The 27,403-nt window shown below is 49.9% G+C and overlaps 10 protein-coding genes across 10 annotated transcripts; 5 read left to right on the top strand and 5 right to left on the bottom strand.

The window, feature by feature from the left end:
* Positions 1–1,683: 1,683 nt before the first annotated feature.
* Positions 1,684–3,179, top strand: FIESC28_04851 (uncharacterized protein; the record flags this gene model as incomplete). Its single annotated transcript, XM_031158998.1, has 3 exons — positions 1,684–1,921; positions 1,972–2,165; positions 2,223–3,179. The coding sequence occupies 3 exons, from the start codon at positions 1,684–1,686 to the stop codon at positions 3,177–3,179; spliced, it is 1,389 nt and encodes a 462-aa protein (XP_031016950.1).
* Positions 3,180–3,386: 207 nt separating this feature from the next.
* Positions 3,387–3,987, bottom strand: FIESC28_04850 (uncharacterized protein; the record flags this gene model as incomplete). Its single annotated transcript, XM_031158997.1, has 2 exons — positions 3,387–3,751; positions 3,822–3,987. 2 exons carry the CDS (start codon positions 3,985–3,987, stop codon positions 3,387–3,389), a joined length of 531 nt encoding a protein of 176 aa, XP_031016949.1.
* A 518-nt stretch (positions 3,988–4,505) lies between these two features.
* On the bottom strand, positions 4,506–5,222 carry FIESC28_04849 (uncharacterized protein; the record flags this gene model as incomplete). Its single annotated transcript, XM_031158996.1, has 1 exon — positions 4,506–5,222. One exon carries the CDS (start codon positions 5,220–5,222, stop codon positions 4,506–4,508), a length of 717 nt encoding a protein of 238 aa, XP_031016948.1.
* Positions 5,223–5,873: 651 nt separating this feature from the next.
* FIESC28_04848 (uncharacterized protein) lies at positions 5,874–6,845 on the top strand (the record flags this gene model as incomplete). Its single annotated transcript, XM_031158995.1, has 3 exons — positions 5,874–6,008; positions 6,064–6,188; positions 6,242–6,845. 3 exons carry the CDS (start codon positions 5,874–5,876, stop codon positions 6,843–6,845), a joined length of 864 nt encoding a protein of 287 aa, XP_031016947.1.
* Positions 6,846–6,928: 83 nt separating this feature from the next.
* FIESC28_04847 (uncharacterized protein) lies at positions 6,929–7,603 on the bottom strand (the record flags this gene model as incomplete). The annotated part of the gene is made up of 2 exons (XM_031158994.1): positions 6,929–7,351; positions 7,409–7,603. 2 exons carry the CDS (start codon positions 7,601–7,603, stop codon positions 6,929–6,931), a joined length of 618 nt encoding a protein of 205 aa, XP_031016946.1.
* A 2,179-nt stretch (positions 7,604–9,782) lies between these two features.
* Positions 9,783–11,223, top strand: FIESC28_04846 (uncharacterized protein; the record flags this gene model as incomplete). The annotated part of the gene is made up of 2 exons (XM_031158993.1): positions 9,783–9,800; positions 9,853–11,223. 2 exons carry the CDS (start codon positions 9,783–9,785, stop codon positions 11,221–11,223), a joined length of 1,389 nt encoding a protein of 462 aa, XP_031016945.1.
* Positions 11,224–12,274: 1,051 nt separating this feature from the next.
* Positions 12,275–13,954, bottom strand: FIESC28_04845 (uncharacterized protein; the record flags this gene model as incomplete). Its single annotated transcript, XM_031158992.1, has 3 exons — positions 12,275–12,665; positions 12,715–13,510; positions 13,711–13,954. 3 exons carry the CDS (start codon positions 13,952–13,954, stop codon positions 12,275–12,277), a joined length of 1,431 nt encoding a protein of 476 aa, XP_031016944.1.
* A 3,183-nt stretch (positions 13,955–17,137) lies between these two features.
* Positions 17,138–23,959, top strand: FIESC28_04844 (uncharacterized protein; the record flags this gene model as incomplete). Its single annotated transcript, XM_031158991.1, has 3 exons — positions 17,138–17,756; positions 17,809–23,846; positions 23,900–23,959. 3 exons carry the CDS (start codon positions 17,138–17,140, stop codon positions 23,957–23,959), a joined length of 6,717 nt encoding a protein of 2,238 aa, XP_031016943.1.
* A 707-nt stretch (positions 23,960–24,666) lies between these two features.
* Positions 24,667–25,481, top strand: FIESC28_04843 (uncharacterized protein; the record flags this gene model as incomplete). Its single annotated transcript, XM_031158990.1, has 2 exons — positions 24,667–24,703; positions 24,781–25,481. 2 exons carry the CDS (start codon positions 24,667–24,669, stop codon positions 25,479–25,481), a joined length of 738 nt encoding a protein of 245 aa, XP_031016942.1.
* An 807-nt stretch (positions 25,482–26,288) lies between these two features.
* FIESC28_04842 (uncharacterized protein) lies at positions 26,289–27,403 on the bottom strand (the record flags this gene model as incomplete). Its single annotated transcript, XM_031158989.1, has 2 exons — positions 26,289–27,052; positions 27,208–27,403. The coding sequence occupies 2 exons, from the start codon at positions 27,401–27,403 to the stop codon at positions 26,289–26,291; spliced, it is 960 nt and encodes a 319-aa protein (XP_031016941.1).

Raw genomic sequence — 27,403 nt, 5'->3', positions numbered from 1 at the left:
TCCTTGAAAGCCAATCGCAACGTCATCAGTCGAGTAGGAAATTGATTTTGTGCAACGGGCGCGTCACAAAAATGGTTTATTGTGTCGCTAATATAAAAAACAAGAGTAGAAAGAGGTCGTGGGACGTCACGGATGCTTTACAAAAGCGGACGGGCGAGGCCTGAAAGAGCCGTAGGTGGTTGTGGCGGGCTAGAGATAGGAGACTCCAGCACGTGGAGCTAAGAGAGACAACCCGAATGAGCAGCGATCGACGGAGCCAAGAGGACTGGGACCTAGAATCCGATGGGTAAAAAACCTCAGGGCGAGAAAAGTGACTGACTCGTTGGGTGGACGAGTGCGAACTGTAGAGAGTCGGTGAAAGTATTCGTCATGTCAAGATAGTGAGTTATCAAGAAGTGAATATCCAATCTCAGAGTCACTTGATTCTTGGACTGCAATCGCTCCTTCCTGATCCTACAACGGGATGATACTGGATCATGCATTGGTCCTCATGGGCCTGTAGCTCGGCCGGGGATGCTGGGGAAAGACCAATTCTTACTGGCTCCGAACTGAATTGGTTGATCTGCCCCCTGCATGCGGCCTGCTTGCCCGCTAAAAGTTAGTGCCCTTGATGCTCTAGCTTAGTCTCTTTTGGACACCCTGCAGCAGCTTTCTTCCTCCTCCACCATCGTGCATCATCATCGTCAGAATCATGATCAGACGCGCATCGCTTCCAACATCTTCTTTGAGGAGAGCCTTTGCTCATCCTCAATTATCATCATTTCAGCACAGTTTCTCTACAACAAATATAATCCAGAACCAAGCAAACAACCCCAGCGCCGACGCAACCTCCGTCGACACCCATGGACACGCGAGAATTGGAATGAAGCCCTCCAGTCCCACCGCCGTTACAATAACCAGGGTTCGTAATCAAATATTTTACTAATGTTTTCTTGGCCTAATTATTTCTAGCCAAACAAGAAGCCCTGAAAGCAAAAGCAATGGCAGCATGGCCATGGTATCGGAAACTTTGGGCGAAGTTTTATGCTACAGCGACTTAGTTTGTCAAGTTTGCTACCGGGTTTCAGACCGTAATAATAAGTATCAACTTCAAAATTCATTTAGAGCTTCATACTAACTTACTATTAATTAGGCGTTGTATTGTGGCTTCTGGCCAGCACTCGACATCGTTATGGGCTTGATCAAATGGTGGTAATGAAGACGGAGCTACAAGCGGCTAGTCAGGTTATGCACAGCTGATGGAAGTCGTGCTATAATAGAGCGTTGCACCCAATTGAAATGTTCCGTTGCCTTTCGCTTCTTACGTTTGATCATCTGCTAGGGCTAATTCCTACGATCATGATCGCTTTACGTCTTAATTGGTTGCTTTGCCCCTGCTCATGAACCTATAACCTATAAGCCATAGAAACAACTTTAGAGTGCTGGGTGTGCATTATCAGGTGGGTAACAGAAGAATCATCCTTTAAGCCTTAGTCGCCAAAATAAAGTAGCCCGAATTCCGGCGTAAGATGACTAAATTATTTCGTCTCTTGTCTGTGGAACCTCACTCCAATCAATGCAAGGTGGCCTTGGCCAGCACCAACACCTACCGATACACCAACCAAGACAATTTAGTAGCAACGGAGCACCACCAAACGGATTAGCCTGAACGCCATGTCATAATTGTTGGCTCCTTCTCTCAACATGTCGGCCGCATTCTTTGTCTCTGTTATCGCAGGCGGCATCAGCTGTGCCATCCTTGTATGGCTGCTGAGTGGTCTCACCGTCTTGATCCCAACCCGCTACCAACCAGCTGAGAAGCCTGAAGATGATCATATCCAAGTCCTCGTCGTCGGCGATGTTGGCCGTAGTCCTCGCATGCAATACCATGCGTTGAGTGTGGCCAAAAATGGCCGACAGGTCGATATCGTCGGTTACAAAGGTCATACACTGCCCAACTTTCGAACTCTTTCACAGCTAACGCTGAAGTAGAAACCTCAAGGCATCCTGATCTTATTGGAAACCCCCGAGTCACCATGTATGCGCTTCCACCACAGCCAGAAGTGCTTCAGTGGGGAACTTTGCCATTCTTTCTCAATCTTCCTCTCAAGGTTCTCTGGCAATTCTGGGGTTTGTTCCGTACTTTGATGTACGATGCCCCTGCTGCGAAATGGATTATAATCCAAGTAAGTTGACATGAACTCCAAGAGCATTCGATTCCAACAGCGACTGACGCCTTACAGAACCCACCTTCTATTCCTACTTTTCATGTTGCACTGATGGTCTCCCTACTCCGTGGCAGCAAGCTTGTTGTGGATTGGCACAATTATGGTTACACTATCCTGGCACAGAACAAATGGTATTATAAGCCACTCGTTCCCATCTATCGCTGGTACGAAACTGGCTTTGGGCGCTATTTGGGCGATATCAACCTTGCCGTTACTGATGCTATGGCCCGACAACTCAAGGCAAAGCCCTTTAATGTGAAGCGTTCTGTCTACACACTTCACGACCGACCTGCCGAGGTCTTCCAACCAATCCTTTCCACCAAAGAGCGGCATGCGTTCTTGTCTCGACTCGCAGAGACCAAGACGGTTGCCAAGGATATCGTAGAGGGCGCAGTACGTCTCATTGTCAGCAGTACTTCATGGACACCAGACGAAGATTTTGGCCTCCTTCTCGACGCACTTGTGTCTTATGCCAGCTCTTCTGAGGCCGCGCCGATACTTGCCATCATCACCGGAAAGGGGCCGCAGAAGGGACACTACCTAGAACGAATCAAGGCGCTCCAGGACGAGGGCAAGTTGCCCGGTATTCGTATCTTAACAGCATGGCTATCCACCAGAGACTACGCTTCGCTACTTGCTTCAGCAGATCTCGGTATTTCACTACACAAGTCTAGTTCAGGTGTTGATCTCCCTATGAAAGTGGTGGACATGTTTGGCGCAGGTCTTCCTGTTGCAGCCTACGCAGCTTTTGAGAGTTTCAGCGAACTCGTCAAAGAGGGACAAAACGGCTGTGGTTTTGAAACTTCGTCTGAGTTGACTGATATTCTCACACGGCTGTTGAGCTTCACTGGGGGTGAAGAGCTGTCCCGGCTGAAGAAGGGTGCCGTTAGCGAAGGTGCTCTGAGATGGGATCAGGAATGGGACCGTGTAGTTGGTAAAGTCATCGGGCTCGTGGACGAAAATAGTACTTAGATACTGTTATCGCTTGGAGAAGCCAATAATTGCATGACCTGTGGACACGGAACAGAAAGTCGCTTGATTTTGATGATTACAAAACACTTTAAAGCTTCATGGCGCCATCCCAAACGCTGATGATTGTCGTCGCGGCCTTTACAGCCACATGCTGTCGGACTGCATGTATCTTGCACCCACAAACGCTTCACATAAATCTATCCCGCCTTAATCCTCTCCGAGGCTCTCCCTCACGCACTTTCTACAACGTCTTCGAAAGTCCTTGTGCTTGCCCTCCCTCTCCTCACGAAACATCCGCGCAGCCTCTACATTGGCAGGGCTCTCGTCGTTGGGGCTATGGAAGAGACTGATAGTGCTGATCAAGATACTCTCGGGCGTCTGCACAGGACTCCAGCGCTCAGAGGCATCTTCGTAACCGTACTCATCGTCCTCGGGAGGGTGTAGAATGGAGATACAGAGCTTTCCGTTTTCGTAGATGTTTGGGTGGAAGGGAATCGGATCCTGGAAGGTGAGAGACGGAGGCATATGCGGATAAGTCGGGGGAAATGATAGACGGGCTCGGAAGTTGCCTCCTAGGAGCGCGCATAGGTTAGCATCAAAGTCGTGAAGGGTTGGGACAGGTTGGAGAGAACATGATCTTACCGCCATAGTATTTGCAGTCGTCGCTGATCATGAGCATCACTTCCCACTCAAAGATGTTGTTATCGTTGACAAGACCGCATGAGATTCCAGGAATGTCCTTGCCCGCCTGCATCTCCTTGAGCTGTCGCTTTAACAGCGAAGCCGCAGGGGCAGAGCTTGCAGTCATTATGTCTTTCTGTCAAGTAGTGATTCTGGCTATATATAGTTTTGGTCTCGAGAGACCACGAGAGTAGGCCGTAATGTGGTAGAAGTGTATGCTGGATGATTAAGTCTGATGAAGTGGGATCAAATAGTAGATTAGCTTGGTGATACTTGAAGGCAGTAGTGGATCAAGGGTCGGGCTGGTGGGGGAGTCGGACTAACGGCCCCGCTCACGATTCGGGGAGAACGAACATGATCGTGCATGAAGCAATTCGCAATATCATACTATCGTTCTAGAATTATCATTCATGTCATAGACACCAATCGCTTCTTTTTGAAGCTCGCGTTCATCATCCTAAGAACAATCTTTTATATACTGAAGGACCTGAACGCTCTATCTTTGCCAAAAACAACCCAATTTATGATGTCGACAGTACTCATGTCTAATATCCATGAGCAGTAGGATGAATGGTCGACCGAGGGCTATAATTCCTCGATTTACCATGTTGAATATGGGGTATCATTAATTAATCCAGATATCCATCACTTCTTCGACGTTCCGAACCCAGTAAAGCCCATCGAAGCCATCATGTCGTCCTCGTCATGCTCGCCTTCAATTCGCACATCTTCTCCATATTCTGTCTTCACCTTGCTTGCCTCCTCCTGCTTAAACCTCTTCCTCTCCATCTCATCTCTTCTCTTCTGTCGTCTCTCCTCTGCTTCCTTTTCGGCCTCTTCTTCCCGCAATTGCAATCGCTCCTGCAGACTGGTCTGCTTCTCCTTCTCCAGTTCCTCTTGTCTTCTAATGTGTATCTCGATACGTTCGTGAACCTCCTCTGCCGTCGCACGCTTGACGTTCATCGTTTGGCCCGTGTTCATTAAATGTTGCGGTGTAGTAATGTGCTCGATAAATTGTTTGTTGTCCTTAAACGTGAGGTCGCAAGCCTCACAGTATTGTCCAGCTCCACGACCTCGCTTTCCCACGCCTGCTCCACCTGGGACAAGCTGCGTCTTTCCGATCTGCTGTGTAAAATCTATCACATGGCGTCTTGCGGATGTGTATGTTTCGTCGCCAGTCAGAGGCTTGTGGTATTTCTTGCCAGCGAGCTTGGCTTCGTAACGCGCCTTGGCCTCTTCCTTCTCCTTTGCTTCGCGTTCCTTGCCTTTGGCGGCATATTCTTCGAGATCCCATGTCTTACGGAAATCGGTGTCGCCTGATGGCGCGCCACCATAGGCGCCTTCTTTCTTTGTATCGGGCATTGTGGATGGTGTTGGGTGGATGGATGGAAGATGTTTAAGAAGCAATGCGAAATTGGTCCAGGTTTCGTTGGATGGGAGGGTCTACTAAAAAGCGGGAACCTTACCGTAAGTTTAGCTTCGCAACTTGAGCTCCCTGTAAAGTCTTAGAAAATTCGATGTTTTATGGATGCCTCGGTTAGTAGCTTGAACACTTTACATATATGGCGATTGCCATGACTTTTCACATCTTATGTTTCCTTCAGCTCAGAAACATTACCAAAAATTGAAGACGATTTGATCTTAACGGCAGGACTATCCCAGAGTACCTACTAAGCAAGAATTGTGACATTCTTCTATCGATTACATGTTTTCAATAAAGACACAATGATCCAGACAGCTGGTCTACTAGGTATCCAACAGTGTATATGAGAATCAAGCTTCCATAAGTTATCTTGGAATCGGATATCACCACTGTTATTATCATTAGCTGGCGCCAGTTTCGCAATAGACGAATGGAGGTGGCAGGGGTTTTACATGCGCTAGATGAGGTCACAAACAGAAAACGCTAAAAGTACCCCGCCGCGGGGCATCTTTTTTTATATCGCGACCCAAGACAATTTTTCACCACAATACGCTATTACAATCCATATTACAACGTGAAAAGGATTAAACATGCTGTACCTCGTGGGACTTGGTCTTTCAGACGAGACAGATATTACTGTCAAGGGTCTGGAAGTTGTCAAGAAGGCTTCCAGAGTTTACCTCGAGGCATACACTAGCATCCTGCTCGTCGAGCAGTCCGTCTTGGTATATATACCCTACCATGGTCTATAGCCATATAGATGTTAACAATGATCCTTAGGAATCATACTATGGACGCTCTATCACAGTAGCCGACCGTGAGATGGTCGAGTCCAACAGCGACGAGATCCTCCGCAATGCGCAGAACGAAGATGTCGCATTCCTTGTCGTTGGAGATCCCTTCGGGTATGAACTGGAAACTTGACGCTCCTACGTTCAACATTGACTGACTTTTCAAGTGCCACAACGCATACCGACCTCGTTCTTCGTGCACGAGAGCTCGAGATTCCCGTCCGAACAGTCCCCAACGCCTCAATTATGTCCGGTATTGGCGCCTGCGGCCTTCAGCTCTACAACTTTGGTCAGACCGTGTCCATGGTCTTCTTTACAGACACCTGGAAGCCCGCCTCATTCTACGATCGCATAAAGGAGAATCGCCAGATTGGACTTCACACGTTGGTCCTAGTGGACATCAAGGTCAAGGAGCAAAGTCTCGAGAATATGGCCCGTGGTCGCCTGATCTACGAGCCCCCTCGCTATATGACCGTAGGCCAGTGTGCTCAGCAAATGCTTGAAATCGAGGAGGAGCGCAAAGAAGGCGTATACACCAAGGATAGTTTGGCCATCGGCGCTGCCCGTGTAGGAGGCAAGACTGAGAAGTTCGTGGCTGGTACATTGGAAGAACTTTGCTCTACTGATGAGGAGCTTGGTCCCCCTCTTCACAGCCTTGTTCTTCTTGGACGAAGGACACACGAGCTAGAGCTCGACTACGTGCGACAGTTTGCTGTTGACAAGGAGAAGTGGGACAAGCTATGGAATGCCGAATATGGAAAGCAGCTTTGATTGTGTACTAACGTTGTCATGAATTCGTATCGCCATTGATATAAAATCCTATTGTACAAGCGAGATTTGTATTATCTAGACCATTACTCTCGCGAAGCGCGCCACGAGCGCACATCTCCCTCCGAAATCTCCCTCAAAGTGTTGGGCGAGGCAGGCTTGCCGGTGACAGTGCTGGAAGCAATGTCGGCAACGCGGCTCAGCAGGTTCTTCGAGACAAGCGAATATGTTGAAGAGACGGCCTTGACACGGATAACACCGATACGGGGATCATTCTCAGATCCGTCGTGAACACCGTCGCCAAGGTCACCGAGCCAAGCCTTGAGGGTTGGGCTGTAGTGCTTAGCAACAAGGCTGCGATCTGTGCTGATGCTGGCGTTTCCAGCGATGGAAGCCCACTCTCCAGAGGCGTTGATGAAGGAAACGTTGACGTGAGGGTCAGCATCGAGATCGTCGGTCTTGCCAGACTCAGTGTTGGTGTGGAAGAGAAGGTCAATGCCTCCAGTCTCCTGCAAATAGGTATGTTAGTCATGACATAAATAGTCCAGGAGTTCAAGTAGACGTACGGTGGCGGCCAGCGCCATGCAGCGGGAGACCAGGTTGCCAGAGCCAGAACCACGAGTGGTCATCATGCCAAACTTCTCCTTGGTGATGAAGTTGACAAGATCCTCGATCTTGGTCTGGAGGGGAACCTCATCGGCGTTTGCCGTCTTGTAAGGGTCGGCGGGGGCATCACCGGTATTGGCATTGGAGAAAGACATTTTGTTTGATGTGGTTGTGATTAATCTGACGGTTTGTTGTTGTTGTATGTGTTTGAAGATAAGATCAGAGCTCGAACGTGAAGCTTGGAGCTCACCCAGTAGAGTTATATACCTTCTCGGGTGAGCTGCCTGCTTACGTACCAAAGCAGGCAAGCCAACATGGCACAATCGTAGCGATTTCATCATCGATGTTCTGTTGATTTGCAGGTACAGTGGGGTGTTTGGGATCGAGAGCTGCGATGAATGGTGACGTCACACTCACAATCGATTCGGAGAAGGAAGCTGTTTTGTTGAGGTTGTATCACGATTGCCTGCCAATCAAGGAGCTCTTTGAACAAGTGTTTGATTTGATCACGGAAGTTCTGGCGGCAATTGACACCTCGGAATGACAGGAGGCTTATATACCTGGAGACAATCGTTGGGTGGGATCCTTAGCACAGGATGATGACAGTTTGATTTGCTCTTCGATCTGCAAAAGCCCGATAGGTCTATCTTTCCAAGAACATTTCGGGCAGTTTGCATAAACCTAGACAGTAAATCCTTCACGGTATCAAGATACTAGTAAGTTGATATACAAGCAGGTTGGTAAGTTAATGCTTCTTCGAGAAGTTCAACCACAAGATCACAACAACTCCCCATGAAGCTCTGGAGCGTAGCGGGGAACAGGGGCCAGAGGGGCCAGAACGGTGTAGTTACAGCCTCAGCGGAGATCCCCAGCCATGGGTTCTTAAAATAAAATGGAACTGGTGGCATGTACCTAGGACAGGGGTAGCTACTAATGTCACTCACCAGGATCGTGCTGAGGTAGATTGATCGTTAATTCTTGACCATCATCAATCACCTCAAGCTGTATCATCAGGGTCCTTCACTCGACCCTACTACTGACTTCGGTTTGAAGTGTACAAACCCACCCAATCCAGCCTTCTTTTACATATGATCATATTACTAGTCAGATCCGTCAAAGGTTGACAGCATAGGATACCTGATATCCAGTATCAAAGGAAGCAGCAAGTCTGTTTGGTACATTTGCTGTTACGAACAACATACGACTATCGGGCGCCTACAATGTGAACGGGCACTTACATGACAATGCGCTTACTTCACGTTTGTTCTACGGAAAGCAAATATTTGTCAAAACTAACGGCACTGCCGTTTTCTTGGATTGGGCTACCTCTATTTACGAGTTTCTTTAACGGCAGGATCTCGATCGCATATGCTGCCGCTTTTGGGAAACTTAATCAGCAAGTGCACCTCTTCTAATGCTTTTTTCCCCCCAATCTTCATGCATAGAAAATCCAGAGAGAGATATCAAGATGAATTGAAGAATTGGCGAACGAACACGAACACGTAGGCTGGTAGTCTCTCCGGTAAATATGATAGAATATAAGAGGATTGTTAAATTCATTTAATTATCCCGTCTTCCAACATGTGACTGAAGCCCATGAGATAGACAGGTAGGCAGTGCCTGCCACTGCCTGCCACTGCCCCGCGGTCGGGCTCTTGCCTTTTCCACCGTGCCTTCCGTCTTCGACTGCCCGGAGCGCATCACGTCACACAACCTAAGAAGTGCCGTAGGTAGAGACGAGTAGGGAAACAGCAGATTTTAGGGAACATCCACCCGAGCTTCAGCAACTTTGCCCTCATCTTCTCACTCATTCCAACCTCACCCATCTTCAAACATTAACGAACCAGCGCGACCACAAAGCGAATCTTGAGGCTTCGCGCCTCTGCCTCCGCCGTCTTATACCTTGCAAGTCTGCTTAGGGGCAAACAAAGAGCGTTTGCCTGTTTGGATGCATCTTTCCATTTCCCACTCACTTATCTTCATCGTTTCTTTAAACCGCATCACGGCAAAGGAAACAACAAACAACTGATTCACTGCCGGCGCAACAGGAGTGCAGCCCCCTACGTGATTTTATTCATTTCTAGGCTTCCTGCCCGGTTCAGCTCACCTCTATTTCTCCAACTTCATTTTGTCTCAACTTTTCTGTCTTTCACATGTACAACGGACTATCTGCAGGGCACTCCTTTCCACTTGCACTCAAATATTGATCATCTGTCGCTTAAAACCGATCTTCGCGGTCTTGTTCATTATCCGTTCTGCCTGCTGACACTAGCGGAACTATTTGGGAAAGAACGATCTGCTTCTGTCAGCTTTCTCGATTTCATTGAAAAAAAAATGTCGAACAATACTCCGGTTGGTATATTCCAAGGGTTATCATATTCCATGGTTTGACTAACACATATAGACCGTATTCCCCTGGGAATGCCGAGACAAGGAAGACCAGGCAAAGGATGCTTTCACCCATCCGCACCGCCGTTTGAATCAGTCTCTTACTGAAGAGAACATGCGACTGAAGCGCATTCTGCGCGAGAATGGCATTGCTTGGTCTCCTGTTTCAATGAACCATATACAGCAGTCCAACCCCCTCAAGCGCAAGACCCGATCTTCCATGCCCACTTCAACCCCTTATCTTCCCATGGAAATCATCCTCCGAATCCTCAAATTCGCCATGAAATCTCCTAATTCGATTGTTGACCCATTGTCCCCTCTGATACCTGAGAATCTATCGGACAAGGAGAAGGCGCAGGGCAACCAGATTGCCATCAATTTTCTAGCCACCTGCAAAGCTCTTCATGCTGAAGGTACCCGATACTTGTGGGAATCGAATACGTTCACCTTTACAACTTCTCGGGCCGTACGTGTCTTTGCAGACCTTCCTGCCGAGTTTCGTCGGGGTATCACTCATGTCAACTTCCGTATCATTGCACGATACTATGACGACCAGCCGTCTCGCCGACACAAGTTGGATCGCCGCTATCACGCTGATCTGAACAAGGACCATCACTTGAAGGTCCAGCAGCGCCCTACCGAATCTCCTCTTATTCGGGGCGGTTTCCGGTGCTACACTTGGAATCAGATTGTCGACTGCCTCGAGGGACTTCGTGCACCCTTCGATCCGAGTTACCGAAACAGGAAGCAACTGCGACCCAAAATGCTGCCATCCCTGGTTTCCCTCCGGATTGACCTTGTCAATTTTTCAGACACCCTTCTGCCATTCTCTGGCTCAGAATTACATGACATCTGCGCCCACGAGCTCGGCTGCACCCTGAATGAACTTCAAGTCACAGGCATGCCATTCGATGATACTGGCCTGAAGGCCTCTGCCGAAATGAGCGGTATGCTCAAAGATGAAGGTCTATATCTCGATGGCCCAGCTGCGTACATGGCCCGCTCCAAGTACCTTCAACGTCTTAGAGGGAGGAAATGGTGCGCTAGAGTGGTTAGAGCATCCAAGCCGGAAGACGAGGAGGAGGACAGCGATGACGACGACGAGCCGTTTCACGGCCATTCGCATGCTAGACTTGGAGTCTTGCCCCCTGCGCCGAGTGAAGAAGGACACCCAACCTCAGACCGAGACGAAGAGACTGTGATCTGGAAGCGAGTACCTATTAACCGAGACGCCGATAAGCGCGAATGGGTTCAATTCTCCCGTCAAACCGGATACGAGTCTGCTGACGCCGACTGGGACAGCGAAGAAGAGGGCATCTGTCCCTGCTGCGGAGACTCCCACTCCCACTCAGGCTCGTCCTTTCTGGATGTTTTGATGGATGAATAGTAGAGCTAACAGAACATCAGCATGACCGCTCACACGCAGCCACAAATTTGGTATTGAAAAGGGGGCGACGAAAAATGGGAAGCGGTACGGAAAATGACGATTATGCCTTTATGTCCCAGAACATGACTAGATACCCTTGGAGCTATGGCTGCTGATTTTTGATGAAATGGAATGGAGTTGACGGATGGTCTGAAGGCTGCTAAATGTGTTTGGTACCTAGCCTAATACTACCACATAACAAATGCTGTGCGATGACCAAGACTTGTGTATGAATCATGAACCTTTACTTATATACTGGGGTGGTCTTGTCAAACTTTGTGGCATGAACGAGGAAACTGACCGGCGAGTGATCTTGGATGCTGATTTCGCAACAAAATCTCATCAAAGAGCGAGGTCGCGTGGCCCAATGGCAAGGCGTCTGACTACGAATCAGAAGATTCTGGGTTCGATCCCCAGCGTGATCATTTCATTTTTTGTCTTTAGCATGGACATCATGAGAAAACAGCATATTATTTTCTTGCCCTTTTTAGATTGTCATGATCAAGATCCTAGGATCTGAGGCCTTGTTAATACTATATATAAGGTATGGTTTTTGCTTCTTTGGACCAGTTATGGATCGTCGAATGAAGACTTTAAGTAAGGAGTAATGAATTGAGTTTCTAGACATCACAGCCACGCAACTGGAAACAACACTTGACGGTTCTTCACATTGGCAGTGCCACGGTCCCTGGGTGAGGGACAAGATAAGCAAGATGCCGTTGAGCGATGTAGTCAATCATCACTCGCAGTACGTTCCTCAGTATAAACGCTTCGCACACGACACTATTCTTGCGGTGAAATTGCTTCTAATTTGCCTACTCTTCACGCTTTTCAAACCAAGTCAGACCCTATTCTGAAACAAAATGCAAATGCTATTCGTTGACGAATTGAACTACACCAAACCAGCCAGCAAAAAAAAGAAGAAAGATTTCCATATGAAACATCTATGAATCGTCATCCAATATACATACACCTTGTAATTTTGTCTTTTAAAGTCAATGCCGATATCAGACTAAGGCATTGGCGGAGCTCCCATATTTGTGATCTTTGGCGTCCTTTGAGCTGTTGGGCTGGCCTGGTTTCCCATTAAGTTGCCGGGCTTCTGTCCCCCTTGTGCGTTCCCACGGAAAGCGGGTTCTTTCTTGGGATCAAATCCAGGGAATGCGGCCTGTAACCTGGAGTAGAGGTCCTTGATGCTGTTGTTTCGCTCTTCGCGATCTGCAACTGGATCGATGTTGTTCTCTGAACCCTCAGGTCCTCCTACAGCAGGAGCGCGAAGTTTGAGTGCAAGATTCAGTGGCGGCGCACTGAGATATGCTGGACAAGGCGGAACTTTGACCTCGGGTTTTCGATCTGCAAGGGCCGCCATATAAGACAAGTTTGTTTGTAATCGCCTCATACATCTGTCATATCGTTAGTTGGGGTTCCAGGACAACAAGTGAACTGACTTACTGAAGATAATCTTGTTGCAATTGTGTTTCCTCATCTGATGGCTTCTTGTCTCCCGTGTTTCCGGCAGCAGCACTTTCTTTCTTCAACTCTTGTTGCGTCGCCTGTATCTGAATTGACTCGTAGAGAAGTTCATGGTTGATATCCAATAATAAAGCGAAACGCTCCTTGTCTCGTGATTCGGTTCCAGGGCTTAGCGGTACAGCTGCTGAGCTGCCATTAACGGTTTGCCCTTGATTTGAGAAAGTCGGCGTCTGGGGTGTTGATAAACCAGCGGATAACGGTTGTTGCTGTTGCACTTGCCCCTGCATCTGCCCTTGGGGCTGTTGGGGTTGCTGTAGTTGTGGAGGCTGTGGTTGTTGTTGTTGTTGCTGCTGCTGGTTCGTTGGGGTTTGGCTCTGAGATGGAGGTTGAGGAGTCGGGAACTGGCCCTGTTGAGAGGGTAAGGCGTTATTCGGTGTTCCTTGCGCAGCGCTCGGGGGTCTCTGCGGGGTGGAGGCCTGGCCCATACCACCAGCATTGGCAACTTGTTGTTGTTGTTGCTGCTGGTGTTGTTGCTGTTGCTGCTGCTGCTGGTGTTGCTGCTGTTGTTGCGCCTGCGCCTGCGCTTGTTGTTGTTGCTGCTGCTGTTGCATTCGCTGCATCATCTGAGGTTGTTGAGGCATACCGCCCTGGTTCATCGGAAAGCCTTGCATACCACCACCCATCATGTAGTTCGGCGCAAAGTTTTGGGGAGCGACCGACGAGGGAACAACTTGGCCATATGGGTTACCCGGGAATTGCTGTTGGAATCCTGCCACTATGCGCAACATGTTAGCTATCAAGATCAGAGCGATGGCGTAGGTGTCGCGTCGAGGAGTAGTTTGCGCCGCGCTCTATAGGTGTCGCGCAACTGTTCCAGTCATCATAAAACTTCTGGTGTTAACCAGAGTCTTGAAGCTCAGCGCGTACACCAAGGTTCGATCGATTGTCGCGTGCGAATACAGAAATGAGACCTACTCTGACCATTGGCAGCCATATGCTGCATACCGGCGTTAGGCATCATGCCTCCAGGACCACCGGCCATCATTTGAGGATTCGCGCCAGGGTTGAAGCCTCCCTGAGGCGTCATACCGGCGAACTGCTGCTGCTGGTTATACATCATCTGCTGAGCGGCTGGTTGAGCTCCAGACTGCTGCTGTGGGGTAGGGCTGTTGAAAGAAGGAGCAGCATTGTTGCCAAAGCCGTAGCCGGCGGAGTACATGGCTATCGGTTCGGGGCGTCAAAGGCGTCAGTGCAGCGCTTCGAGCGGCAGCGTGTGCTATGCTGTGGATGCTGTAACAGCGGCAGACAACAGCGCAACGTATAGTGGGAGGGATAGGGGTCGGAGGGAGGGAGGGAGGGATCGGATGCGCGTGTGTGAGCGAGGACAGGCTTGTAGTTGGCTGGTGATGGAACACGAATGGGGTCCAATCAATTAATCCAATCTGTCAGGTTCTTGGAGAATGAGCGACAGGTCTCTTCAGGTAAGCGTGGGCGTCGGAGCGGGAGTGGCAGTGAGAGTGGGATTGGGAGGCTGGGCTGGTCGCTTGCGTACAGACGCGGTTCAGTTGGTTCCAGGATTGGAAATGAAAATGAAACCTGGAGTTGACGATTGGGATGTGGTCGTGTGGGGCTAGGCGTCACAACCTGAGCCTCAGACAACAAATAAATCAGGATGGATGTATCAGAAAAGCTGACTTCCAAGACTAGGTACATACAAGTGCAGCAACAAATAAAACAACCTCAAAGTCACATTTGAATTGATACAAACTATGTTGCATATTTCATCTCCTATGCTTTCAGTAGCCTTGTCTTTTACCTAGGAATAAACCACCCAAGGTTGAGTATGGATAATTATTGCAGTTTCGTGAATACCACGATGCATAGACGGTATATCTTGGAGCTTTACAGCTCTGAGTAACTGAACTTTTTACGTGAGCCGTAAGAAAATGAATCACGCTCTGCTGAGCATGCATCCTGTAAGCGGATGTACATGTGCACATCATCACTTCCATGATGGTGTTGTACTAATGCTCTTCAAGGTGCATTGTCTCTCAACTATGTCAGTGTATCAAGATTCGTAGTATATTCCATAAGTTGTTGAACTACAGTATTATTGGAAACCAAAATTTGGATTGCACGTTGTCGTACCCCTTGGCCATATACAACTTCCCTGTTTACCTACCCGGGACCATTGAGTATTCCAGTCTTGAAAAAGGTCTCAAGGAAATGCAACACAACTATTGGTTCAACATCGAGAATCTAAAGCTCTACAAACTTATGAGTAAGCTATATGTATCACAATTGGATACATCTACCTAGCATTTCTGCTCACACAATCTGGTGGTGTCTACTGAAACATGTAGCGATTCATGCATGCTCAATTGGCTTTGTGACACACACACACACAAGGGCCTCTAGACACTGCTGGATTTCATGAGATGGAATGGTAAATTAGTTTGCAAGCTCTGTTTCCGCAATCTTGTGCAGAAGGTCCCTCCCTGCCATATAACTTGGTGTGTTTGGTGGGACGTCCTTAGTTGCACTAGCGACCTAATACTTGACGATTGTTGCTGATCGACGAGTCTGCATTGCAAATGGCCGTGAGTGTTTCCGAAGCTCTGATCGTGCTTGTGTGGGTTCTGAAGACTTTGCTGTATGAGAACAAGAAATTGAGACATCGTCTGGCAACTTCTGTTTGAGCTCGTTTTTAGAAGTGTGGCCAGTTGCTACGGGCGTTATCCACGTAATCTGGCTCTGCATCCCCCAAATATCATTTCGCCATTTCAAAGTTCTTGTTGTAGTTATCAACGAGTAGGTTCAATTCCAAGTTTGCCTATGGCTGCGATTTCTTAAAGCACCGAGCATTGTACTTCCAGAGCACTGGCAGAGGAAGTGGAGGACGGTTGAATGAAAAGAACGGTTTTAACTCGACCCGTCGAACGGTCGACTGAAGTTAATGTCAATAAAGGTCGGCAAGCATTGGAAAGGTGAAGAACATTATGGATATCATGGACAACGTCTTTCAATACTAACGAATAAAGTTTGATTTGATTGCTCTATGATATCCATCCCGTTTGGTGTAAGACAGAGCCATGTGTTCGTGTGGCACGAGCCTCACATTGATGCATAGAATCTACTTAACCTGCATGGATCTATACCTCCAAATTTCAGGAAACAGAGACGAAGAAGCCGAACTAGATATTGTGATAGCCTAAACTGACTCACTGGCATCGTCTTACAGGCTTTAGCAGTCAAGTTTTTCAACACTCCAAGACGGATTTGAACGGCTTGTATGAAACTAAAACAAAGTGGACAATCAATGTCAGCTAATCCAATCGCAGCAAAGTCGAAACAAAAAAAATCTTTTTTTCTTACCTGCGGAGGTGGATGAAGAGTGGAGTTTATGGTTTAGCCTGTGATGCAGCGCGCCTTTTTCTCTCACTGCCGCCCTGGGCTCGAGCTTCTGATCTTGGGGTGGTTCATGGTTGATTGCCGATGGCTCCAGTGGGAGAGGAGAGATTCACAGTGAGAGTTGAATATTTTTACGAACGAGGCAGTAATTACTGGGCACACTCATTGTGCAGCTAGAATCGTGCAGTGGAATGTTTCATGATCGACTGCATGCATCATACTGTATCTTTGTTGATACCAATACCACAGACTTTGTCTTGTGTCTTGTCATGACAACTCCATACCAGATATCCGTATGATTCTTCCGTTACCGGAGTCATATCAAGCCTCCCCACCACCTGCCCGTCCGTCCTCTGGTCCTCCAGCTTCCTTGGTTATCTTGTCGGAGCGGCTAAACTGACCGCTGATCGAATAAACCCACTTTGAGAGGCTCAAGTCCAACCATTTTTGATGGTCGATCGCTCATGATGAAAGGTTGTTGCGCAGCTTGTGGAGAGGTTTGAGAGGTTCGGCCAAGGCATGGCGGGGCATTTTAGTGTCCCTGCAGATTTTAATGGAATGCTGCAATTGGACGCCTTCAGGGAACTACTGCTGAATTGGCCAATTATAGTGCTCTTCGGCCCACAGCGGGGAGCACCCTGCAAGACAGCAGACAGCCCGCTGGGCGATAAAAAAAAAAGTTTCCCAGGGCCGCTTTCGTCAAGATCTCTTCTTCTTCTTCCTCTCCTCCCCAAACCCTCGCTCTTCCAGCATTTTCTTCTCCCGCAACTCTTTGTTGAGGCTGATGATTGCGAGGTAGCTTCTGACCTTACCAGGGTAGCTCTGAAAACGAGTTAACTTGCCGGCCCGTCGCTCGCAATCTCCCTGTCCTCTCGCGGCGACCCCTCCATTGTTTCTGCCCCGCGCTTCTCTGGGTCCTCGTTGATATAACCCAGCGCAGGAGCTTATTCTTTCTCTTTTTTTGCTTCAATCATATATCACAACCATCGCAATGGCTTTGGTTCCCCAGCCTCCCGCCTCTGCTCGTCAGTTTGGCGCCGAGGATGACGGCCTCGTCTGCCTCGAGCTTGAGGATGGCTCCTCCTTCCAAGGTTACAGCTTTGGTGCCCAGAAGAGCATTGCTGGAGAGCTGGTCTTCCAAACGGGTATGGTGGGCTATCCCGAGTCCGTGACGGATCCTTCGTACCGTGGCCAAATCCTCGTCATCACTTTCCCTCTCGTCGGAAACTATGGTGTCCCCTCGCGCGAGGCCATGGATGAGCTCCTAGGCGATCTGCCTGCTCACTTCGAGTCTAGCGAGATCCACATTGCTGGTCTCGTTACAGCTTCATATGCTGGCGAGGACTTTTCTCACTTCCTTGCCACATCTTCTCTCGGCACATGGCTCAAGGAGCAGGGCGTTCCCGCCATGTACGGCGTTGACACCCGTGTCTTGACCAAGAAGATCCGTGAGAAGGGTAGCATGCTGGGAAAGATGCGCCTCGAGACTCGCGGCCTTACCAATGGCTCTGCCAACGGTCAGGTTGATGGTGCTCTCGCTGCTCTGCCCCTCGACCACTTTGAGCAGGTCGAATGGGTCAACCCCAACAACAACAACTTGGTGAAAGAAGGTGAGTTCTCCAGCGTTTTCGTACTTGAAGGCGCATGCTCATATCTATGTAGTATCTATCAAGGAGCCCAAGCTCTACAAGCCACCTCCGTCGGTCGCCCGTAAGCACCCGTCAGGGCGTACTATCCGTGTTCTGTGCCTCGATGTCGGTATGAAGTTCAACCAGCTAAGGTGCTTCCTCAAGCGTGGTGTCGAAGTCCTTGTTTGCCCTTGGGACTATGATATCGCCGGTGCCATTGACGACTTTGATGGTCTTTTCCTCTCCAACGGTCCCGGTGACCCCGCCGTGCTCGAGACCACCGTTAAGAACATCGCTACCGTCCTCGAGAAGAACGAAATCCCCGTCTTCGGTATCTGCTTGGGTCACCAGCTCCTCGCCCGTGCTGCTGGCGCCACCACCAAGAAGATGAAGTTCGGTAACCGAGGTCACAACATTCCTTGCACCAGCATGGTCACTGGAAAGTGTCACATCACTTCTCAGAATCACGGTTTCGCTGTCGATACTGACAGCCTGACCAACGGCTGGAAGGAGCTCTTCGTCAACGCCAACGACGGCAGCAACGAGGGTATCTACCACACTGAGAAGCCTTACTTCAGTGTGCAGTTCCACCCTGAGAGCACTCCTGGTCCTCGCGACACCGAGTTCCTCTTCGATGTCTTCATCAACACTATGGCCAACTGCGCTGAGAAGCCTGAGCTCCTCAAGACCCCCGTCCACTTCCCCGGCGGCACCATCGAGGAGAACGAGCGCCTTCACCCCCGTGTCCACGTCCGCAAGGTCCTGGTTCTCGGAAGTGGTGGTCTCAGCATCGGACAGGCTGGTGAATTCGATTACTCTGGTTCTCAGGCTATCAAGGCTCTGAAGGAGGAGGGCATCTACACCGTCCTCATCAACCCCAACATCGCCACTATCCAGACCTCCAAGGGATTGGCTGACAAGGTTTACTTCCTTCCTGTCAACGCCGACTTTGTCCGAAAGGTCATCCAGTACGAGCGTCCCGATGCCATCTATGTCACCTTCGGTGGACAGACTGCCCTTCAGGTCGGTATCCAGCTCAAGGATGAGTTCGAGTCCCTTGGTGTCAAGGTTCTTGGTACACCCATCGACACTATCATCACCACTGAGGATCGTGAGCTCTTTGCCCGCAGCATGGACTCCATCGGCGAGAAGTGTGCCAAGTCCGCTTCTGCCAACAACATTGACGAGGCCATGCACGTCGTCAAGGACATTGGCTTCCCCGTCATTGTGCGTGCCGCCTACGCCCTTGGTGGTCTCGGCAGTGGTTTCGCCAACAACGAGGACGAGCTTCTCGACCTCTGCAACAAGGCTTTCGCCGCCAGTCCCCAGGTTCTCATTGAGCGCAGTATGAAGGGCTGGAAGGAGATCGAGTACGAGGTTGTCCGTGATGCTCAAGACAACTGTATCACCGTTTGTAACATGGAGAACTTTGATCCCCTGGGTATTCACACTGGTGACTCTATCGTTGTCGCCCCCTCCCAGACCCTGTCCGACGAGGACTACAACATGCTGCGAACAACAGCTGTCAACGTCATTCGCCATCTTGGCGTCGTCGGAGAGTGTAACATTCAGTACGCCTTGAACCCATTCTCCCGCGAGTACTGCATTATCGAGGTCAACGCTCGTCTGTCCCGATCCTCAGCTCTCGCCTCCAAGGCCACTGGTTACCCTCTTGCCTTTATCGCTGCTAAGCTTGGTCTCGGCATTCCCCTCAAGGAAATCAAGAATTCAGTCACCAAGTCCACCTGTGCCTGCTTTGAGCCCTCGCTCGATTACTGTGTGGTCAAGATGCCCCGATGGGATCTCAAGAAATTCACTCGTGTGTCCACACAGCTTGGTTCCTCCATGAAGAGTGTCGGCGAGGTCATGAGCATTGGTCGATCTTTCGAGGAAGCCATCCAGAAGGCTATCCGTGCCATTGACTTCCACAACCTCGGTTTCAACGAGACCGAGGCCCTCATGAGTATTGAGGATGAGCTCCAGACCCCCTCCGACCAGCGTCTGTTCGCCATTGCCAACGCCATGCACGAGGGTTACACCGTCGACAAGATCTGGGAGCTCACCAAGATCGACAAGTGGTTCCTCACCAAGCTCAAGGGTCTCAGCGACTTCGCCAAGAGAATGACCGGCTACAGCACCACCGACATTAGCACCAGCCCATCCATCCTCCTCCAGGCCAAGCGTCTCGGTTTCAGCGACCGTCAGCTCGCCAAGTTCTGGAGCTCCAACGAAATCGCCGTCCGCCGCATGCGACTCGAAGCCGGCATCCAGCCCTTCGTCAAGCAGATCGACACCGTCGCTGCCGAGTTCCCTGCCTTCACCAACTACCTCTACATGACCTACAATGCCTCCGAGCACGACGTCAACTTCGACGATCACGGTGTCATGGTCCTCGGTTCCGGTGTCTACCGAATCGGTTCCTCAGTCGAATTCGACTGGTGTTCAGTCAGAGCCATCAGAACACTCAGAGCAACAGGTTTTAAGACAATTATGGTCAATTATAATCCTGAGACGGTATCCACTGATTACGATGAAGCTGATAAGCTTTACTTTGAGAACATTAACCTTGAGACTGTTCTTGATATTTACCAGCTTGAGAACTCGAGTGGTGTTTTGGGCGCTATGGGTGGACAGACGCCCAACAACATTGCTTTGCCTCTGCACCGTGCTGGTGTCAAGGTGTTGGGTACTTCTCCTGAGATGATTGATAACGCTGAGAACCGATACAAGTTCTCTCGTATGTTGGATCGCATTGAGGTTGACCAGCCTACTTGGAAGGAGCTTACTAGCTTTGCTGAGGCTCAGGACTTCTGTAACAAGGTCTCTTACCCTGTGCTTGTCCGACCTTCTTATGTTCTTTCTGGTGCTGCCATGAATACAGTTTACTCTGAGAAGGATCTTAAGAACTACTTGGACCAGGCTGCTGAGGTTTCTCGAGAGCACCCTGTCGTTATCACAAAGTACATTGAAAACGCCAAGGAGATTGAGATGGATGCTGTTGCCAAGGATGGTAAGGTCATTGGTCACTTCATCTCTGAGCACGTTGAGAACGCTGGTGTTCACTCTGGTGATGCTACTCTTATCCTGCCTCCTCAGGATTTGGAGGCTACTACCATCGAGCGTATTGAGGAGGCTACTCGCAAGATTGGTGCTGCTCTTAACGTCACTGGTCCTTTCAACATTCAGTTCATTGCCAAGGACAACGATATCAAGGTTATCGAGTGTAACGTCCGTGCCTCGCGATCTTTCCCCTTCGTTTCCAAGGTTATGGGTGTTGATCTGATCGAGATGGCTACCAAGGCTATCATGGGCCAGCCCTTCCAGGCTTACCCTCCCACCGACCTTGCCCCCAACTGTGTCGGTGTCAAGGTGCCTCAGTTCAGTTTCTCCCGTCTCTCGGGTGCTGATCCTGTTCTGGGTGTTGAGATGGCCTCCACTGGTGAGGTTGCTTCTTTCGGTGTTGACAAGAACGAGGCTTACCTCAAGGCTTTGATGTCCACTGGCTTCAAGATCCCCAAGAAGAACATCCTCTTGTCCATTGGTTCTTACAAGGACAAGCGTGAGATGCTTCCTTCCGTGCAGAAGCTTGAGAAGATTGGCTACAAGCTGTTTGCCACTTCCGGTACCGCCGATTTCCTCCAGGAGCACGGCGTTCAGTGTCAGTACCTCGAGGTTCTCGGCAAGGAGGAGGACCGCAGCTCCGAGTTCTCGCTCACTCAGCATTTGGCCAAGAACACCATCGATCTGTACATCAACTTGCCTTCCAACAACAAGTACCGTCGTCCTGCCAACTACATGAGTAAGGGTTACCAGACTCGACGTATGGCTGTTGACTACCAGATCCCTCTTGTCACCAACGTGAAGAACGCCAAGATTCTCGTTGAGGCCATTGCCCGCCACTTCGAGCTCGAGGTATCCAAGCGCGATTACCAGACCAGCCACCGAACCGTCGTTCTCCCTGGTTTGATCAACATTGCCGCTTTTGTTCCTGGTATTGCCTCCGCCAACAGCGATGATCTCCAGACAGTCACCAAGGCCTCCATCTCTGCTGGTTTCAGCATGATCCGAGTCATGCCTCTTGGTGTTGATGGTGCCATCACCGACGCCATCACCCTCAACACTGCTCAGCAGAACAGCCGACGAGGTGGTTACTGCGATTACAACTTCTCCGTGGCTGCTACTTCGGACAATGCTGACCAGATCAGCCACGTCACCGGCGAGGTTGGATCTCTCTTCATTCCTTTCAACCACCTCTCTGGCAACATTAGCAAGGTCGCTGCTGTCACTGCTCACTTCGACTCTTGGCCCAACCACAAGCCAATTGTCACTGATGCCAAGCAGACCGATCTGGCTTCCATCCTCTTGCTTGCCAGCCTTCACAACCGTCGTATTCACGTTACTTCGGTTACCAGCAAGGATGACATCAAGCTCATCGCTCTCAGCAAGGCCAAGGGTCTCCAGGTTACTTGCGATGTTTCCATCTACTCGCTCTACCTCTCCCGCGACGAGTACCCTGAGTGCGAGCGTCTCCCTACCGCTGCCGACCAGAAGGCTCTCTGGGCACACATGTCTACCATTGACGTGTTCTCCATTGGCAGTCTCCCTTACCGCCTGGCTACTTCGCTTGGCCACAAGGGTGATCCTCACATGGGTATTTCCGACGCTCTGCCTCTGCTCCTGACCTCTGTTGCTGAGGGTCGCCTTACTGTCGACGACATCAAGGACCGTCTCTACACCAACCCCATGGAGATCTTTGAGCTTCACGAGCAGTCTGGAACCACCATCGAGGCCGAGATCGACCGCCCTTACACTGTGGCTCCTGGCAACTTCTGGTCTCCTTTCGAGGGCCGCCGCATGCGAGCCTCTGTTCAGCGAGTCACTTTCCAGAACACCACCGTCTGCCTCGACGGTGAGGTTCTTTCTGTCTCGCCTCAGGGCAAGGACATGTCTTCGCACATTGCTCCTCCCATGTCGCCTCCTGTCAAGCCTACCACCTCGATTGCCCAGACCACTGACTCACCACGAGATCGCCGACTTTCCATGCTGGGTGGCTTCCAGCCCCTGAACCGTCTCCGCGGTGTCGATGCTGTTGGCGCCACTTTGCCTTCGCCCGCTCGTGGTGCTGCCCCTGTTGATGAGCTTGCCCCTGGCCTTCAGCTTCAGCCTCTGGTCAGCTCTTCGCTCCAGCAGCTCCTGTCTCAGGCTTCGTCATTCAAGAACGCCCACGTTCTGTCCGTCAAGTCCTACAGCCGAGCTGATCTCCACCTGCTCTTCACTGTTGCACAGGAGATGCGTCTTGGTGTGCAGCGTGAGGGTGTCTTGAACATTCTCCGAGGTCGCGTCCTGACCACGCTCTTCTACGAGCCTTCTACCCGTACCTCGGCGTCGTTCGATGCTGCTATGCAGCGTCTTGGTGGTCGCACCATCGCCATCTCCACCTCTCACTCTTCCGTCCAGAAGGGTGAGACCCTCCAGGACACCCTCCGCACTCTGGCTTGCTACGGTGATGCCGTTGTCCTCCGCCACCCCGAGGAGACCAGCGTCCACGTTGCCGAGAAGTACAGCCCTGTTCCCGTCATCAACGGTGGCAACGGCAGCAAGGAGCACCCTACCCAGGCCTTCCTCGATCTCTTCACCATCCGTGAGGAGTTGGGTACTGTCCAGGGCTTGACCATCACCTTCCTTGGTGACCTGCTCTACGGACGACCTGTGCACTCTCTTGTGTACCTGCTCCGACACTACCAGGTCCAGGTCCAACTTGTTGCTCCCAAGTCCCTGGCTCTTCCTCCCAAGGTCCGCGAGCAGCTTGTCGCTTCTGGTCAGCTCCTCTGTGAGTCTGAGACTCTCACTCCTGAGATCCTGGCTCGCAGTGATGTCCTTTACTGCACACGTGTGCAGCGCGAGCGTTTCCCTACAGAGGATGAATACCAGCGAGTCAAGAACTCTTACCGCGTGGACAATGCTTCGCTCAAGCATGCTAAGAGCTCTTGCATCGTTATGCACCCTCTTCCCCGCAACGAGGAGGTTGCTGAGGAGGTTGATTTCGACCAGCGGGCCGCGTACTTCCGACAGGTAAGCATTCCTTCTTACGTCTCATTGATCACATTTGCTAACATGATACCTAGATGCGCTATGGCCTCTACTGCCGCATGGCTTTGTTGGCGTTGGTTATGGCTGATTCGTAAATTATGTGATGGATGGGTTTGGAAAAGTTTCATGACAGGATCTTTCTTTGTCTTTGGTTGGGAATTTGTAATATTTGCTTTCTGAAAGCCGGATAGAAATTTGCGTGCGTTAGCAAGCATTCCGGATTATGACCGTGAACGATCTTTGATGTTATAGAATGTGTAAACGCGACTCACGTCGTTGCGTATGATTTATGTATGTTATGTATATTATCTGTATGTACGTCGTATACGTATATACGTTTATTTAATGTTATTACTTAATTACTTCATCCGTGCGTTCCATCTGTTCTGTGTCGTGTATGTGTTTTGTTTTGTTCTGTTTCTTAGGTGTTTAAGCCATCATGACTGCAGTATGCTGGCTACTTGTTTATGAAGCATCTGCATCACTATCTATGTTCATGCAAATAGAATGCTTACGTTGGTTGTACTTGCAGCTTGTCTGTACCTGTGTTTCTGTTCCTGCATCTTCAAATGTCACCCTACCAAAGCTGAGAACCTTCGAAGATGTCATGACTCCACCGTGTACCACAAAGTACGTACCTTTTTCCCTCTTAAACATACCATCTCATCGTATGCCTCAAAGACCATCTGTGAGTCAACCCAATCCAATCGCATGATCTCCCGTAGGGGCATAATCATATATAAATCAATCAATGCGTCTTCTGATACCGAAACTCAGTGCTAGATTCTTTTCCACTGCAAAAATGGCTCTTCATTCAGCAGACACCTCAAAGCTCATCTGTATGTTACCCCTCTCACTATGCGACAATCACCATCATGACTCTGCTTCACTTTTACCAGTGACTAACACTTCATAGTCGCCCCTGCTGGCCATCAAGCCACGGGCCAGGCGGAACAATTCACAAAGGGAACCCTTGTGCGCTCTCAGCTTAACCCGGAATCTCCCATTCCTCAATTCCATGCTTGGTTCTCTCGTGCTCAGGAAGACGATTCTGGTGTCGAACATCCCGAATCCTGCACCCTATCAACCGCTTCTCTTCCCTCAGGTCGCATCTCATCTCGCACAGTTTATCTCAAGGAGCTCGATAAGCGAGGATTCGTCATCTACACCAACCTCGGCACTTCACGCAAGTCAGCAGATATAGCAACCAACCCACGCGCAGCGATGCTCTTCTTCTGGGAATCTCTACAGCGCCAGGTCCATGTCGAGGGACGTGTGGAGAGAATCTCAAGGGAAGAGAGCCAGAACTACTACGACACCCGCGCGAGAGGGAGCAGGATTGGTGCGTGGGCCAGTAAGCAAAGTCAAGTGCTTGAGCCTCAGGACGAAAACGACGATGGACGCAAGCAGTTAGAGGGATGGGTGAAGGAGGTTGAGCAGCGATTTGAAGGGCAGGAGAAGATTCCTGTGCCTGACTTCTGGGGAGGTCTGAGGATTATTCCTGATAGAATTGAGTTCTGGCAGGGAAGGGAGAGCAGACTTCATGATCGTTTTGTGTATGAGAGAGATGAGGGAAGTGAGTCTGAAGAGTGGAAGCTCAAGAGGTTGAGTCCTTGAGGCAGGATTGTGCCAACTCTATTCATTCAATTTCGAATCTTTAGCCAGGCGAAGTAAAATCGAGATATCAAAGGCAAAGCGCTTAGTAGAAAGCTCTTCGTTGAAAGCATCTTGTGGATCAGTCTTCTATTGATAGTACTTCCATCTGTGTCTTAGTCTGACAATAATATTGCACAGTAGCATCGCATATAAATCCAGACTTCAAAGCCGGCTTCAGTTGCCGAGTACTCGCCACCCCGGCATACTCCAAGACTTATCGAAATCATATCACGAGTTTTTAGCTGCGGTGAACCCTTAATGAGAGATCGGCGGCAAGCAGGTGGGTATTCCTAAGGAATGCTGGCACGACATGGCATGATATTGACACTGGAACGTGCGCCAAGAACGAAAAGAGTTGCGGAACCGGGAGCCATTTATAGAACATTACAAAGTACGTAGTTATTGACTAGAATACGGAAAGGGGTATGTGTAATCCTAGCCTCAGATGCCATGCCATGCCATAACTTGTTCCTTGATTAAAGAAACTCAAAAGGTTCCTCCTCAATAATGCCTCCCAAACGTGTGTATAATACCGTAGAACAATGCTATTTCCGCCCTATCGCCCGAACCCGATCAGGGACGTAAAAGAAGGGGTCTGATTCCCAAAACGACACACAATATGATGTATATACCACGCCGGATCGAGTCAACTCGCTTTCAAGTCAATCCACAAACAATCGCTAAATGAGTTGGTATCCACGGTAACGCCTCATTAATGCCAAAAGTCAGAAAACGCCGTTTTTCTTTTCTTCTTCCTTTCCTTTCCTTTTAATGCTCTCGAGCCTGGAAATGGTTGAAGTAGTCGTTGCAAAGCCTCGAAGGTTGCGGGGTAGTCGCCTGACTGGCCTCGGCTGTCGGAGTATCGACTGGAGTAAGAGATAGGCCCAATCCCAAGACTGCCGATCCTGAGCCGAGTGTCTTGGAGCGAGAGTGACTCGGTACGTAGTGGTTGATGTTTGTGCTATCGTCACTCTCCTCATCGCTGTCCATGGGCATGTACTCATTGAGCTCCCACTCAGGCTGCTGAGCTGCGAGTTGCATGTCAACCATGGCATCTGTCAGGCAATCTTCTTCGCAGAGAGGCATGATGCGGTAGTTGAGATTCTCCATGATGCATCGTTCAGTGGCATTGAGCTGCTGGTGAGACCACATGCCATGACCCCATGCCTTGCAATAGTACTGAGAAGCATCCTGGGGGTCCTCCGTAAACTTGACGGCAATGACGAGAGCCGCTAGGATGATGATCTCTGGATTGACTGAGTCGATGTGTAACTGTTGTCGCTGAGGCATGATGGGCGTGGGAGGAAGGGTGTGTCGCTTAGACGTAGGAGAGAAGTAGTCGGACAGCAGAGGGCATGAGAGGCGCCAGCGGCGGGCGAATCGAGAATCGAGGCTGTCGAGGATGCATACTGCAAGAGCCACGGTCTCAATCGGGAGATTGGCTCGGCTCAAGATGGCCTGGACGAGAGGGACCGAGGCCGTGGCCAGTGAAGCAGATGATGGAATAAGGTTGACAAGGTGTATAGCCGGGCCTGTGGTAAAAGTTAGTACTGAAAAGTTCCATATATCAAATGCATCGTGTGGCATGACATAACAGGAGATGCAAGTACAACGTGATGCTAATATGCAAACAAAGTTGACTGATTTCCTGCTTGTTTTGCCTTGCTCTGCGGTAAGACAAACTCACCTCGGAATCGAGGCATCAATGGCTCTCCATCATCAAGAGTTGTTCGTGGTGACTGGGCTGCGGACGAGTTACGGGAGCTCGGTGGTGGTGTGGGTAGGTTGGAGAGAGGTCGATAGGTAAAGTAGCCTTCGAAGCGGCAGTTCTTGTCGTTGTCGGCCATGACGGGCTCGTTTCCCATCTTCATATCTCGGTTCAT

This window comes from Fusarium coffeatum (genome assembly GCF_003316985.1).
Source record: "Fusarium coffeatum strain FIESC_28 chromosome Unknown BRIP53273_contig_106, whole genome shotgun sequence".
Lineage (NCBI taxonomy): Eukaryota > Fungi > Ascomycota > Sordariomycetes > Hypocreales > Nectriaceae > Fusarium > Fusarium coffeatum.
The sequence above is the reverse complement of the archived record's forward strand: the minus strand, read 5'-3'. Positions and strand labels throughout refer to the sequence as shown.